This window comes from Equus przewalskii, chromosome 4 (assembly GCF_037783145.1).
Source record: "Equus przewalskii isolate Varuska chromosome 4, EquPr2, whole genome shotgun sequence".
NCBI classification, from domain to species: Eukaryota; Metazoa; Chordata; class Mammalia; order Perissodactyla; family Equidae; genus Equus; species Equus przewalskii.
The window spans coordinates 77,565,110-77,580,232 of NC_091834.1; the positions used below are offsets into that span (position 1 = coordinate 77,565,110).

The following is a 15,123-nucleotide window of genomic DNA, read 5'->3' on the forward strand; positions in this document are numbered from 1 at the left end:
GAGGGAGTGTCTGTTTACTAGAATCTATGGCCAACATGGTAATGTCTCATATATGAGACACATGTGTAAATGTGCTGCTCTGATCTCTAGTACCCTGAAGGCTAAAGGAGATTCTTGCATTCCCAGACTGTCGCACGCATTCTGCCCTCCTGGACTCATCTGCCCAGCCTTGCTTCCAAAGCACTAGTGAGCTTTTCCTTCAGGTCCTCTTTGTCAAATATGAAGTTCTCTTATATTCACTGTTGTGACAAGTTGAAGTTACTATGTGTTATTTAGCATTCATTAGCTCGGTTGTTTACTTATAGAGTTCAAAATTTCGTTGGTTTATGAAGTGGGAGGCAGTTGGGCTAAGCATGGTTTGACTTTGCAGGAACTGCCTAAGAGCTGGTTTTTTTCCCCCCTATTATAGGGTGAAAACTATCAAAAGGAACTAAATCAATGCCTGTCTTTAGAGGAGATTAACTCAATTATGACTTTCATAAAGGAACTTGGGAGTTTGGGACAATTCCAACTGGTAAAATAAAAGTGATATTTGATCCCTCTTGATTACTGAGATTATAGTAGATCAGCCATAAACTACTTAATTTTGACTCAAACTAGGTGACAATATTTCTTTAAGAAATAGAAATCTTAAGCTTCTCCCCTCTTTTCAGAGATCTAAGCATTAAGATGAGCAGAATCCATATTCTTTACTTTGAGTGAAAATATTGTGTGACTTATTAAAGGTAAAAGAATATGCGATTAGGATAGCTGGCAGGATTTCACAGTTCTTAAGGGAGAAAAATGTCCACTTTTTCTAAAGAAGTTTTGCTTTTAGCTTTGGGACAATGTAACCAAAATTTCCTTCTGCTTTTTTATGCCCTTTTTGTTTGTGTAAAATCAAATATTGTTGAATATAACAACATTTTAGAAAACTATATGTCTTAATTTGTTGTAATTCTACAGCAAACTTCAAAGAAAGAAAATGTAAATAATTACAACTTTTTACTGGTTTCAGCCTAAAAAAATAAAAGGCATTTGTTTTCTTTTCTGTGTATTTTTTGTGGATTCTGTTAATCTATAGTCAGTATCAAAGGACAATTTATTACATATATGTGCATGCTCAGTACTTGCTTTTTTCTATTTCTGCTACTTATATAGATAAGCTATAATGGATTTGTATTTTTCCACGTAAGATTTGTTTATACAAAACATCTCTTTAAAATAGCATTTTAAAAAATCCACTGATAATTTGTTATTAATCTGTTTGGATTAGACAGTTATTTTTTACTTTTAAAAAGTCTGTGTATTCGTATGCTACTTGTATGAGTTGTAACCGATTTACTAATTAATAAATGTTCAACACTCATTTTTAGAATTTTGCCCCATATTTTGGAGGGTTCAAAGTAAACTTATTGCCCCAAAGATAATTTAATTAGTAGATTATCATTTTAATTAATTTAAATATAGTAAATATTATATTCGTGACAGTTTGGTTCAATACTATACAAAGATAATCAAAGAGAGCTGGCCTCACCATTCAGAATTGATAATTGAAGATATTGTGAATGTAGAGAACATCTCTCACCACAATATGAAGAAGAATTGAAGAATTATTTTGCCAGAGAAAGGGCAAACCCAAAATTCCTAACTCTCAAGAGTAGAAAGCGGAGAGCCATAGTTTTTTTGTTTGGGTAGGAGTAATATTTCCCACCCTGACATAATTCACTTGTAACTCAAGAGAATCTCTCCTCATTCTTTCTGCTGCCTGACTCACTCCATTATTCAGTTGTTTTCTGGTACCTATAGGAAGGAGAAATTCGCTTCCATTCACCCCACTTGGAAGTATGATCATCAACAAAATTAGTTCCATACTTTAAAAAAGTGGCATTTACCTTGACAACTGTACAGAAAATTAAATTATGGTACTGACCATTAGATTTTTAATAAATATCTGATTTTTCAAATATCTGAATAAATATAAAGGCTTTTCTAGTAACACTGCGCTTTTATTTATTTTCCATAACTTCTTCTGATAATCTGTTTTGAATATTCCTTCTCAGCTCTTCCCATCCACTACTCCTGGGATTCAATCTTTGATGCGTGAATTTTATGATATGGCAAATCCTATGGGAAAACCTGATTCAATCCTGACCCAGTACTGGTCTCTTTTAAATGTATTTGAACAATTTCAGCTCCTGAATAAAAAAGCACAGCTACATCCACTGGAATGGTAAGACAGCCACAAATTTGAATTGTGCAATCCAAAAAATCTAGTCTAAAGATTGATTTCAAAAGGCTTTGCCTACATTAAAGAAAGCAACAAAAAGAAGTGTGTCCAAAAATTCATGCTCTGGAAAATAAGCTTCTTTAAAGCATTGAAACCATAATGATTCTAGTGGTCTTCAAACACTAACAAAAATATGTCCAACAGTTTTTCAAACCAGCAGGACTTTACCAAAAAGTAATGTTTAAAATTAAAAGCTTCAATCTAGTTTCATTCTATGATATATATCCTTGAATTACAGGAGCATCAGACAGAAAGAATTGGGTCCGATTTGTTTTCTGAACCATCAGTCAGAGTGGAGCCCAGATGGTCTGAGTATTTATTTAGTTTTTGAGGTGTGACTTTATTTGGGAAAAATCCATCCAAATTTATAAATATGTTCTGTCTCTGCCACGATATTAGAGCTTTTTTTGTTGTTAAGAAGGTAGGACCTCAGAGGGAAATGTTTGGCTGGAGAAAAGGTCCTTGGCCTCCCATTTCCACTTCTATTCTAATGAGAAGGAGTAATGAGGGACTAAGGGTTAGCATGGGCCAGAGAGCATATTAACACTTCCCGTAGTTGGTGAAAGGGCGCAGCGCCTCAAGTTTTGTCTGCTTCGTTTTTATATGATGGAATTAAGGGAATATTTGACTTTTCTACTGCCAGGAAAACAGAAGTAAACCTAAACCTCCCAGGGAGATGAAAGACTAAATGGCCGTGCCATGATCATTGATGTCTCTTGCATTCACCCTCAGGATGGCCCCCATTCTACTGACTTGTACTTCATTTCCTTCTGCCACAGGATATAATGAGAACTGTTTTGAAAGAAATTTTTTTGTATAATTCAAAAATGCAAATAATCACGTATTTGAAGAATTCTTAGGACAACTCTCAGAGTCAGAACTCACTTTCATTGCCACAACTTTATGAAGTTGGACTTATTCCCTCAATGCTCAGAATTAGGAAGGCCTGACAGAATGTTTTGTTTGTTTGAAAGTTAGGTTTTAAATAATATAGCTCAATGCCCCTTTGTTTGTTGTTTGCTCTCACTCAAATAATCCAAGACTTTCTCATTCATCATTATCAATAGAGGAAGAAAAGACTCGATTAACCAAGGAGAATTTTCTTTTTTTTGGTGAGGAAGATTGGCCCTGAGCTAACATCTGTGGCAATCTTCCTCTATTTTTTGTACATGGGTTGCTGCCTCAGCATGACTTGATGAGCTGTGTGTAGGTCTGCGCCCAGGATCCTAACCTGCCACCCCTGGCCACCAAAGCAGAGCACACAGACTTAACCACTGCACCACTACCAGGCCAGCCCCCAAGGAGGCTTTTTAAGTACTGCTTCTAACTTTGACTAAATTCCCTTGAGATAGGCAAGCTTTGGAAAATTTGCTCCCCAACGTGTTTTTCTTAAGCTCCATGTATGTTGTAAGATTAAGTTACTGAATTAGCTTAAACCCAGAATATTGAGTTGAAACCTGACTCTAAGTGATTCCCTCCCAGTGAGGGAATTTACTGGTAGTCAGTGTTGAGTATAGTTAGAAAGGGTCAGGACTTTTTCAAATCAGACAGACTTGGATTCAAAAATCCAACTTCAGAGTTGATTAATTACAGCAGGTAAAGTTTTGACCTCTCTGAGACTCAGTTTCCACATCTATAAAATATAGATCATACTCCCGACCATGTATTATTTCAGAAGAATTACAGAAGATAACCTCCATGTACTGCGTGGTGTCTGGTACGCTGCCGTGCGAGGAGGTAGTGGATATTAGTATCCTTACCTTTTTGTGTTTCTACACCACTCAAAGATGACTTTAGGATCTACAGTGGGGGAAATATTTTTCTTTCTTTTATAGGAAAAGCAAGATGAGTTTGAAAGATTTATATAAGTTAACCCTGAGACAAGTAAACTTTAGATCTTTATCAAGAAACAATTAGGTAAAATACTCTTAGAACATTTCAAGAAAGAGTACTCAATTCTAATTATCTTCAGATTTACCTATGAGCATATATGTGTTTAATTATCATCCATGCTGTGTTATAAGGAGGATGCATATTACGCTTTTTCCAGATGAGGAAACTGACGTGCTGAGAAAATGGGTCATTTGCTCAAGCCACACAGCTAATAGAAATAGAGGTGAGACTAGGACCCTGGCCTTCTCGTCCATGGTCCACTGCTTTATTCTAGTACATCATGCAGACGAGCAGGTCAAATGTAGTCACTCTTCATTGCCGTTACCTTCACATGGTCGCCTCCAGGTTTTTCTACAGAAAAAGCCAATTTTTACATACCTCTACCATCTCTGGGGTTTAATGACTCCATCCTTCCTTTTAAATAAAGATTATCTGATTATAGCAACAACATGAAGAGAGAGAAAGTCAGAAAAGCAACAGTTAGGAGAGGTGACAATTATGTCGGTGCCCTGAGGTTCAGAATCCAGAGGTCCCAGAAGAGTTAGTGTAATGCTGAACAGAATGAAAACCTTAAAATCAATGTTTGTGACCCAGCTTCTAGTTTTCACTTGACTAGATATAAAGTTGCAAATGTGCTTCACTCTAACCACGTGCTGTTCCACATTTTCAAAACGAATAATTTAACAAAATTGCACAAGAAATCACTGCAGGATGCATTAACATACAAAGCATCTCATGCCATTAATAGAGTAACGTTTCCAAAATTCAGTTTATGTACATTTCAGGGTTGGGTATTTTATGTTTCGCTTAGAGGTTTAGCTTCATATGAATTCAGAGACTGTTTTTTTTTTAATTTGGCATGACACCTAGTGAAACTTCAACTAAACGTGTCTCACCCATGGTTGCTTTATCTGTTTTTTCATTCTTTGGGAGGAGGGAAGTATTTTTTCTTTAAAAAAAAAAGGAAGTATTTTAAAGTAAGGCTAAACATCATTTTTTTTCACTCCTAATTACTTCATTGTATATATCAAAGAAAAGGAGGACTTTAAAAAATAATACTGCAATAAAGTTATCACACCTTCCAACACTAGCAATATTTTTAATTCCTTGACTCTTCTTAATTTCCTATCTGATGTTTATATTTTGAATGAATTGAATATGCCTTATTCATCTCTTCTCTACCACAGTGCCCAGCACAATATCTGGGACAATAAATATTTATAAAACGTAACTTAACACAGAGCATTTGATTTAATTCTCATCGCATCCCTGTGAAGTAAGGCCAGTATTGTTATTTCCATTTTGCTGAGGTAGAATTGGAGATTCATAACACAACCCAGGAAAGTCAAGTCAACATCCTGCCCAATATTATCTATCATCAGGACCAGCAATTTTTCTGTCTGCAATTTAGATTATTCTGGTCCCAAATTTGAGGATTAGCAGGGTGATCTGGCCAACCATTTAGTTATACAACAGAAAATTGAGGCAAACACACCAAGATATAACTAATCCTTACTATTGCCTGCTGTTGATCAGAGTTTAAGGATAGAAGCCTTGCTAAGACAGGTCATTTTCTGCATAGTACACTTATATTTCTTAGATTATATGTTTGTTCTTCTCAGTCTGTGGCTGAGTTTCCAAGGCTTCTTGCTTTAAGACTTTCACCTTGAAGTTAAACGTGAAAGACATGTAACTTTAGCCAAGTGATTCCAATAGGAATGTGTGTTCTGAATCACTTCTGTTGGACCCAGGCTATCAGAGATTGCTCACTTTTGGACTGAATAGTGACTTGCCCTGGTTTTCTTCAAATGTGCTTCTGCTGATTAGAGATGATGAGATTTCCACCCACCTCACTGAGGCAAGATTGCCAGTTTTGAGGAATAAAATCCAGAAAGTGTTTCTTTGTGTTCATCAAAATAACTGTGCCCACACAGAGGAAAGGATAGTGTGTTAGATGTGATTTCCATGAGTTTTGTTCACTTCATTGATCCAGAGCTGTTTGGCATTGCATTTGCAGGAATTCTTTCTCACAGGATGAGAACGTTGAAAAACCACAGGTGCCATTTGATGCAACAGAAAATAAAAAAGGTAAAAGGATAGAGTCCCACTTATTTCAACATGAAAATAAATATTGCGTGTCCAAAAAACAGACAAAAAAATGTTTAGCTTCATTAGCAATCAAAAATGAAAAACTAGGAAATTCTATTTTCCCTCAAATTTGGAAAGATTTTTCCCCTTAAAAGTAACAGAATTGGGAAGAGTGTAGGGAAATAAGTATTCTCATGCCGCTGATGGATACAAATTAGAGCAACTTTTCTTGAGGGGCCATTTAACAACATATAAGAGAAGCTTTAAAAGTTATTCGTACATACCAGAAATTTTACTTCTAGATATTCATTTTAGGGAAAGAAGAATGTACACAAAATTTTATTACATAAATTATTAATACATGCAAAAAATTAGAAACTACCTCTTTTGCTATAATGGTGGATTGGATAAAAAAATTAAGCTGTTGTCATCCAATAGAATACTATAAAGCCATCCTACTATTGTAGAAGGGTGTTTATGACATGGAAGATGTTTATGATGTATTGTTAAATGAAGCAAGTGGCTACAAACAGCATGGACCTCAAGGAAAATTAATGGTGATTTCTGTTTTCTTACTTAGGCTTATCTCTATTTTCTAATTTTTTCCTTCTAAAGAATATCTGAGCTTTTTGTCATATGGAAAGAAAATGTTTCTAATTTTAAGAAGAAAAAAATGAAAAGAAGTACCATGTGTCTACAATTTAACAATAATCAAAGTTTTCCTATTACAAATCCTGATTGAATCCAGGACAGTGGTTCTCAGTGTGTGGCCCCTAGACCAGCAACATTAGCATCACCTGAGAAACTTGGAAAATTCAGATCTACTTTATCAGAATCTGTGGGTATGAGGCCCAGCATTCTGTATTTTACCAAGCCCTTCAGATGATTCTGAGGCATACTAAAGTTTGAGAACCACAGATTCAACAGAATGAATCAGTAGGCCCAGTGAGGAACTGACGATAAAGTACTATTCTGATTGTCTTTCTCTCTTCTGCTTTTTTTTCTCTTTAAATGAGTGATTTAAGAGTGTTTTTTTTTTTCATTCATCGATTTTTGTTCCTTTGATATTTATTAAGAAATGTTTTAGATAGATGTTTGGTTGAATTCAGAAATTTAGAGTAAATATCAGTGGAACCAATTGGATGGAATTTCTGTAATTCTAATAATTTGGCAAATTATAGTCATAAGATTGTAGAACTAGAAGGAATCTCGATAGATCACCTTCAGGCAATGGATGGCATTTAGACCATTTATTTTTCTCCCTTAATATTTTCCTATTTGAAATAATCATTCTTCTGAGATTCAAACCAAATAACTTCTTTTGTTTTACTGTGGCTTTCAGTTTAAGTTAAAAGTACTTTCTAATGTAGTAAAAATTAAGCAATAAAATATGTGTTTTATTAAATTATGCTGTTTGGAATTACTGAATATGTATTCTTTTTATTTTAATTAATAGCTTCCATTTTAAACTTACATTTCTTTTTTTAGCTGCGGTTCCACAAATTATGAATGAAACCAAAGAATTACACTGCAATAATGGTAAGTTCCAATTAAAGTGTTTCAGCAGCCTAATCAACAGTTGGGCATAGCCCTGCTTTGAATAAAATCATCGTTTTATCATATTTGGGTATCTGTAGACTGCTAACGTATTTTCAGAAGTTATGAGATTTCTGAATGAGTTGATATCTGTCACTTTTGCATAAGAAGAACAGTTTTAATTTTCTACTTTTGAACATGAAATGTTATGTCTGTGTGTATGTTTGTTTAAGGACAGTGACTTCCAAACTCATTTTGAGGCGTCCTAAGGCTGCTGGAGACTGCTCAAGTGGAAAAGCTTGATCCATCTGCTTTATGCGTTGATTTTATGGCTCTCGCCACCCCACAGGGATTCCTTCTCGGCCAGATTGTTGATATAATCGATAGTACTTGAGCTGAATTTTCTTTATAACAATTGAGAGTTTTTAAGCTGATTTTCAATTTATTTTCTTAAAATTCATGAATTTTTTTTACCAAGGTATAATCAAGAAAAGAATACATAGGGGCTGGCCCGGTGGTGCAGCGGTTAAGTTTGCACCTTCCGCTTCTCGATGGCCCGGGGTCCACAGGTTTGCATCCAGGGTACAGACATGGCACCGCTTGGCAAAAGCCATGCTGTGGTAGGCGTCCCACGTATAAAGTAGAGGAAGATGGGCATGGATGTTAGCTCAGGGCCAGTCTTCCTCAGCAAAAAGAGGAGAATTGGCAGTAGTTAGCTCAGGGCTGATCTTCCTCAAAAAAAAAAAGAAAAAATACATATATTTTATAGTAATACTTTTCAAGCATTATATAGTTTTTTCTTTTTTTTAAAGATTTATTTTTTTTCCTTTTTCTCCCCAAAGCCCCTCGGTACATAGTTGTATATTCTTCATTGTGGGTCCTTCTAGTTGTGGTATGTGGGACGCTGCCTCAGCGTGGCTTGATGAGTAGTGCCATGTCCGCACCCAGGATTCGAACTGACGAAACACCGGGCTGCTTGCAGCGGAGCGCACGAGCTTAACCACTCGGCCACGGGGCCAGCCCCAAGCATTATATAGTTTTTAAAATTTAAAATAATTTTCTTCACTTATATTACTCCAGTGGTCTTGCAAATTAATTTTTCTGGAGAAAGAACTGACTTCCAAGATCCCAGGGATATTAAATGCCTGAGCTGGATCACAGAGCTGGGTCTTCTTTGTCCAAAGTTCATAAATTATTTTAATACCCTATAATTATGTGATAGACAAATAAGAGTTCTACCTAGCAGATCTGTTTTTTGACACAGTGTACCTTTCAAAATATATATATATAATTGGTGCCAAACTATACACTTAGAAAATTTAGCTTTCACAAATAAAAAAATCTATTCTGGTAAAACATTAAAACTGAAAAAAATAAAATTTATGGACTGAGGTCTAACTTTTGTAAATAAAAATCTTCTAATTTAATAAAATCTAATTTGTATCTTCTAAAATGCAATTTAATTCATTTGTTATGTTTTAACACTATCATTAAAATCAGGGTGAGCTGAGAGGTTACAAATAGTGTGGTTTAATAGAATCAACAAATACATCCAATTAAAGAAAGATAGCATTTTATGTGCTTCTTCTTTGTTTTTGTTTTTGTTTTTTTCGTGAGGAAGATTGTCCCTGAGCTAACATCCGTGCCAGTCTTCCTCTATTTTGTATGTGGGACTTGGCCACAGCCTAGCTTGATGCGTGGTGTGTAGGTCTGTGCCCAGGTCTAAGCCACTGAACCCCAGGCTACTGAAGCGGAGTGCGTGAACTCAACCACTACAGCACTGGGCCAGGCCCAGAAAAACAGCATTTTAAATAAAGTATTGCTAATCAGGAAAAGACAACAGATATTACTTATGCCATTCCCTCCCTGCAATTGCCATCCAATCTCCCACTCCTAGAAAAATACATGCTACTCAGTTCTCTTGGGAGACTGGTACCTAATGTGCAGTGGGCATAGGACTAGGGAGAAAACTAGGACAAGATTAGGATGAACATGTGTTGAGAGCCCGTGTGTCAGGCTCTGGATTAGATGTAGCACCAGAAAAGCCACTTCACCTCTTTGGTCTCCTATTTTCTCATTTATAAAATGAAGCAGGATGATCTCATTTTTTTTAGGACCCAGGTAGCATGGTGCAGAGGATGCGAACATGGTAGATAAGCTTTTCAACATTGTTCGTATTTTTATGTTGATAAAAACTAATCTTACCTAGGTCTTCACAGTTAATCTTCTCACTTTTATGAGCATGATATAAGATTCAAAACATAACTTGATGATGCCTCAGAACAGGTGGGATTATCTTTCAGCGTCTAGGCTGTTCTCGTGTTTAATATGAGTTATGATTATCCCTCGAGAGAGCAATAAAATTCTGCGGTTAAAAGAAATCCATTAAAAGCCACCAAAACTTCAAACGGCTTTCCCGTGTATACTTGCCAAATAGGTTAAGCCGCCTGCTACCACCGCACCTCACGCTGGGTTCTCTGTAGATCTAAGGTAAGCTGGCCTGAGACAAGTTGGGACCAGGTTGAAACAGATGTCAAGGAAATACCAGGTGTTTGTAGTCAGCAACATGGATGATTCAGTTGAAGATGACATCAGGACTAAATCAGCTTCTAAGCAGGGGTCTAGGATGCAGCACTCAAGCGAGGGACGGGCAGTTTCTGAGGAAACCAAAAATAAACACTTGCTAAAATCGTGCTTAAGACAGTGATCACACGTTTTGTTTCACGTAGAGCTGAGTTTTATTCTTGTAATGGGCGAGCCCCATTGAAAACTTTCTCTCAGTGAAAGTGTAACCTACAGGGAAATTAACTCTCAGGGACTACTTTATAAAAATATATCCTAAGTTAGAGTACATCTTTTAGGATTATTATTTTGAAAAAAGAATTCGTCAATTTTGTTTTTTCAGTTCACTGGTTCTGAGCATAAAAGTGTAGTGTGAGTATTTGTATTCCCTTTCTGCTTAGGAAATGGTCCTCTTGAAAGCACATTCCAGATCCTTGAACTCCAGCTTGTTTGAAGTATAGTGTTGCGTTCAGTCTCCACTTGAATCAGATCTCACAGCCAACACTAGCCTGTTTTTACTGTGCTTATCTCGGTGCCTTGAACATAGACTATGCCAGAAAAAATCTTTCATGAAAAAAATGAATGCATTATTAATAAATGGTTGAATTTGAATGAAACACTGTGGTCCTTTTCAGGATGAAATCTGATAACACAGTCTTGCCCTCATTCTTTCAAACTTTCCCTTTTATTATGAAAAATTTCAGAAGCTGGTATGATCATCAGGATTATAGAGGCAGTCTACCTACATCTGTCAGACAGATAAAATCTTTGGTAACAAGGAAAATCAATCAAGAGGGTAGTTTACCCAATTCACTGAGTTATTCGACCGAATTGACTAGTTTATTTTTTTCATTAAGACTTTTCCCTACAGTGAAATTACAATATCTCCCCTGTGTTATTGTTCCTAATTTGTACCTGAGTAGTTTTTTCTTCCATCAGCTGAGAAAACCGTAGAATATGGGTCAGAAATACAGAGGTTTTTTTCATTTTCATCATTTTAGTGCATGATGGGAGTTATCCTGAGACCTGGTTCTCAGAACTAGAATAGAACATCCGTAAGGTTGATAGTATCCATTGCCATGGATTTGGTGGTGCATCTCCATGTCTGTCAAAGAAATATAAAAATTTTGGCATTGTTGAACCACAAAGTTCAGGATGTAATGGGAAATGTGACCAGAGAGGAAGGCAAGGAAGACATGGTGAAATGCCTGTCTGCTTTATTAGGAACTTGGACTGGATCCTAGAGATGATGAGAGACTGTTAAAGAATTGAAGCCAAATCATCAAATCATTGTCATCACTGTGTAAAAACAGAGGAAGAGACAACAGTTAATAGGATAATCTACGTTCTTTAAGTTCAGTTGTATGACCTCCTGCAGTGAATTTGGTGTCATCTTTTTTGTTGCTATGTTGTTAGACATCACTTTTATTTAAAGGCAATAGAAGGATACTTTTACTTTATCACTTCCTATAGAATTTCCTATGTTTATCTTTACTGGAGTTTTGTTGACCATTGAAAAGTATTTATGGAACAAAATACTTGTTAATATTTCTTTGAAAAGCATTAGCTAAGCTTCTTTTGAGTAATTTATTTATTCCAGATAGGAACACAATATAATTTAGCAGTGGCTGGTATATGTGCCTATAAATGTATTTTTCTTTTTTTCTCACCAAGTTACTCTTGTAAAAATTGGGCTGCCAAATAGAAACTCCTTTTAAAAATGACTTAGAATCAATGGTATGAAGCAATCTGCTGGGTTCTGTAACAGGATTAAACAGATTATAGCATTTCCTTCTTATACTTTAAGATATTTTCTTTCCTTCTTATACTTTAAGATATTTTCTTAGTTTGAGGTGGCCAGGGTAGGGAAGTGTCTTTGGGTACTCTGTTGATGCTTTTGTATCTGAATGTCTGGTGTTTTATTGGATTTCAAATTCCTCACTTCACCCTACTCCCTGTAAGCACTATGTCAATCCAATGGCAGTTTAATGACACTTTCCATTAAGAAATTTTCCTTATTCCCTGCTGGTACCCTTCTGTCACCACTCCACAGAGTCATCACCCCCATTTACACAGTTGCTTGATATATGTAGTAAATGCCATGAAATTGTTATCAATCCACTGGAGAGATATTTTTCCATCTTCTGTGCCTTTAAACTTTTAAGGGCTGAGCAAAAAGTACCATCTGTATAACACCCACTAAAGTCAACAGCTGTTATACGAGGTAAATTCTACAAAATTTGACAAGTAGAAAATCCAGCTGAAGCCACAAATCAACTATGACCAGCATGCTGAATGGAAAATCAGCAGTGATCGTTCAAGTTGTTCAAAGGAATTTAAAAAAAAAAACCACAAAACCTTAATCATATATGATTTTTAAACATTTCTCCATTTCACAGTTGTCTTTTCTTTGTCGTTGTTTTTGGTTGTTTAACAGATAGAGACACACAGTGTCATATTAAGCAGATCTTCACACATCCGCATTTGAAACTAAATCCTGAATTTAACCCCAAGATCAAAGATTATTACTCTGAAGTCCCGTTTGATGTGGTAACAGTGACAATTGGCGCGGAGACTTCCAAGTGTCAGTGCAAGGTGTACCTGCGTGAACGGGCAGGACCAAGGTATGGGGACCCGACTGGGGCTTAGTGCAGACATCCTAGTGGGAAGCAGACATTGGAAGCCGACCTTAAAGGTGGTTCAGAACAGCCGAGGTGCAGGATCAGTTGGAGAGATTGCCAGAGTGTGAAATCCTTCCACTTTTCAGGTGTCCTGTGGTTAAAAAGAACGTGTCAGGGCTCTACTGATCTATTGGCCATCTTTGTGACAATGTTGTAGCAAGAGAGGATCTTGTGATGTGAGACATTAAAGAGGACCAACTAAGGGAAAATTTAGCTTGTTCTCTTCATAGTTTTACATTGTTGAAGAGTTAATCCTTCTGAACAGTAGCCTCCTACCCCAACCCAATTTCTCATTTTTGAATATTGGGGTTGATTACTTATAAATATGTTGGTGAAAACTTGTGGACACAGTAACACTAATTTTCCTAGTCTCATGGGATTTTTTGCTATTGACACTTTTGAGAGTCACCAACTCTTTTGCTTATAATTTTGAACAAAAGATAGAACCTTATTACATGCCGTGTCCGTGGCAATGAAGATACTCATGTTCCCATGCTATATGAAAAGAAATGCACTTGGCTTCCTGGGGAGCTAAGAGAGTCTAGTAGAAAGAAAAGTGGATTCAAATAAGACAAACCTGGGCCCCAACCCTGACTCTACCATGTGACTTTGGGCGATTTGTTTCCCAGTTCTATGTCATGGTCTCTATAGTTAAAATGGGGACAATCATAGTTTTTGTGTAGAGTTGTTGTGAGTAATAAAGGAGATAATGTATGATCCTGAGAGATGGTCAATAAACATTAGTTCCCTTCCCCGTAATTGACAGTGGGCATGACTTGCTCTGCAAGATACCTCTTGGCACAGCAGAGTACTATGAAATATAAGTTAAAATATTTTTTTCACATTTTAGGTTTCTTATAAAATTGTACAGACCTGATCTGCTTTTTAATGAAAATTGTAGGCATTTAATAAACATTGAGGTATGAATCCCTTTGGGCTGAATAAATGTTTCTCCTCTCTCTCTCCAGCTTTGGCAGCTACCCTCTTGGCTTAGGAATGAACAAAATCTCAATGCTTGCGGTGGATGAATCTCCAGCCCAGGGTGAGACCCTGATCACGTACAAACTCACCATCTACAGAGAAGACCGTCCAAGTCTGCCATTGTTTGAAGACTTCACAGCGTGTGGTTTTGTGCAGGCAAGTGAATTTTACATGTGCACTTGGGTTGAATTGAAGAGTGACCTGTTAACCCAGGTGAAAAATACCAAATTAAAATTGTTAGGAAAAAAATGTGTGCTTTCAAAGCCAAACTGTGGTCTCATTTCAAAGGAGAAAGAGTCCCGGCCAGGTATCTAAGATACCTCGTTGTGAGTAGTTTTCTTTTTAGTGTGGTGGCTACTCTCTGCACTTACTGTGTTCAGTGGATTTATCGTGGTTAATATTGAAAAAAATGTCTGAATACTCACACTTACTTATGAAATTGGCTTTACGTTTCCCTTTTAAATTGTGCTGTGTTTCTTGGATTTGTCCCTGGATCTGCTTTGAAATTTTAAACTGGATTCAGTGGAGTTTATTTTAAAGAATGAGAGAAAAATTTATGGAACTATTTTACAGAAGGGATACCAGATGAATGAAATTAAATTTTGCTTGGGTAGATAGATTTCTCTTTCACTCTCACACCTTAATCATTCCTATAAGGCTGTAGTTTCTCTTGTGGGCAACGTATACCATTTTGTAGCCCTGTTGATTTTGGAGGAGGGTGAATATTACCCAGAGATTTTGTCTTATTTGGTGCTTTTTTCATTTTTTAGGATTTTATGTATAACCTTCTACATTTCCTCACATCATATACTCTTGCTACAGGTGATTCCAGGGAAGTAGTAATTGGTACTCTTATCATATCTACTAATCCACTTAGAAAGTATAATTGCAAATTGTCATGTCTCAGTGACTGATGCGCTGCTGGGAGCTTTGAAGCACAGAGGGCTAATAAAGAGAGAAATGGCCGACCGGGCCTCGGCAAGTAGGATGGATACCATGTTTTCTTAAATGTAGTGGACAGACACAGTGTTCTCTTCCCCTCTACCCACCACCACTACCATTTCATCTATTCCTAAGAGTTTAATGCTATTTTGTAGGGGTACCCATAACTGA

The 15,123-nt window shown here is 36.5% G+C and overlaps 1 protein-coding gene across 7 annotated transcripts in view; it reads left to right on the top strand.

The window, feature by feature from the left end:
* The window catches only part of CPED1 (cadherin like and PC-esterase domain containing 1), a 272,369-nt gene that overhangs the window by 125,773 nt on the left and 131,473 nt on the right, over window positions 1-15,123 (top strand). For 5 of the 7 annotated variants that reach the window (XM_070616405.1, XM_070616407.1, XM_070616404.1 and 2 more), the window contains exons 11-16: window positions 410-514; window positions 2,043-2,212; window positions 6,180-6,250; window positions 7,739-7,789; window positions 12,786-12,972; window positions 13,998-14,166. In XM_070616405.1, the coding sequence (XP_070472506.1) occupies window positions 410-514; window positions 2,043-2,212; window positions 6,180-6,250; window positions 7,739-7,789; window positions 12,786-12,972; window positions 13,998-14,166 (753 nt within the window). The remainder of the gene's footprint in view (window positions 1-409; window positions 515-2,042; window positions 2,213-6,179; window positions 6,251-7,738; window positions 7,790-12,785; window positions 12,973-13,997; window positions 14,167-15,123) is intronic. The other 2 variants (XM_070616409.1, XM_070616408.1) reach the window with 1 other exon arrangement.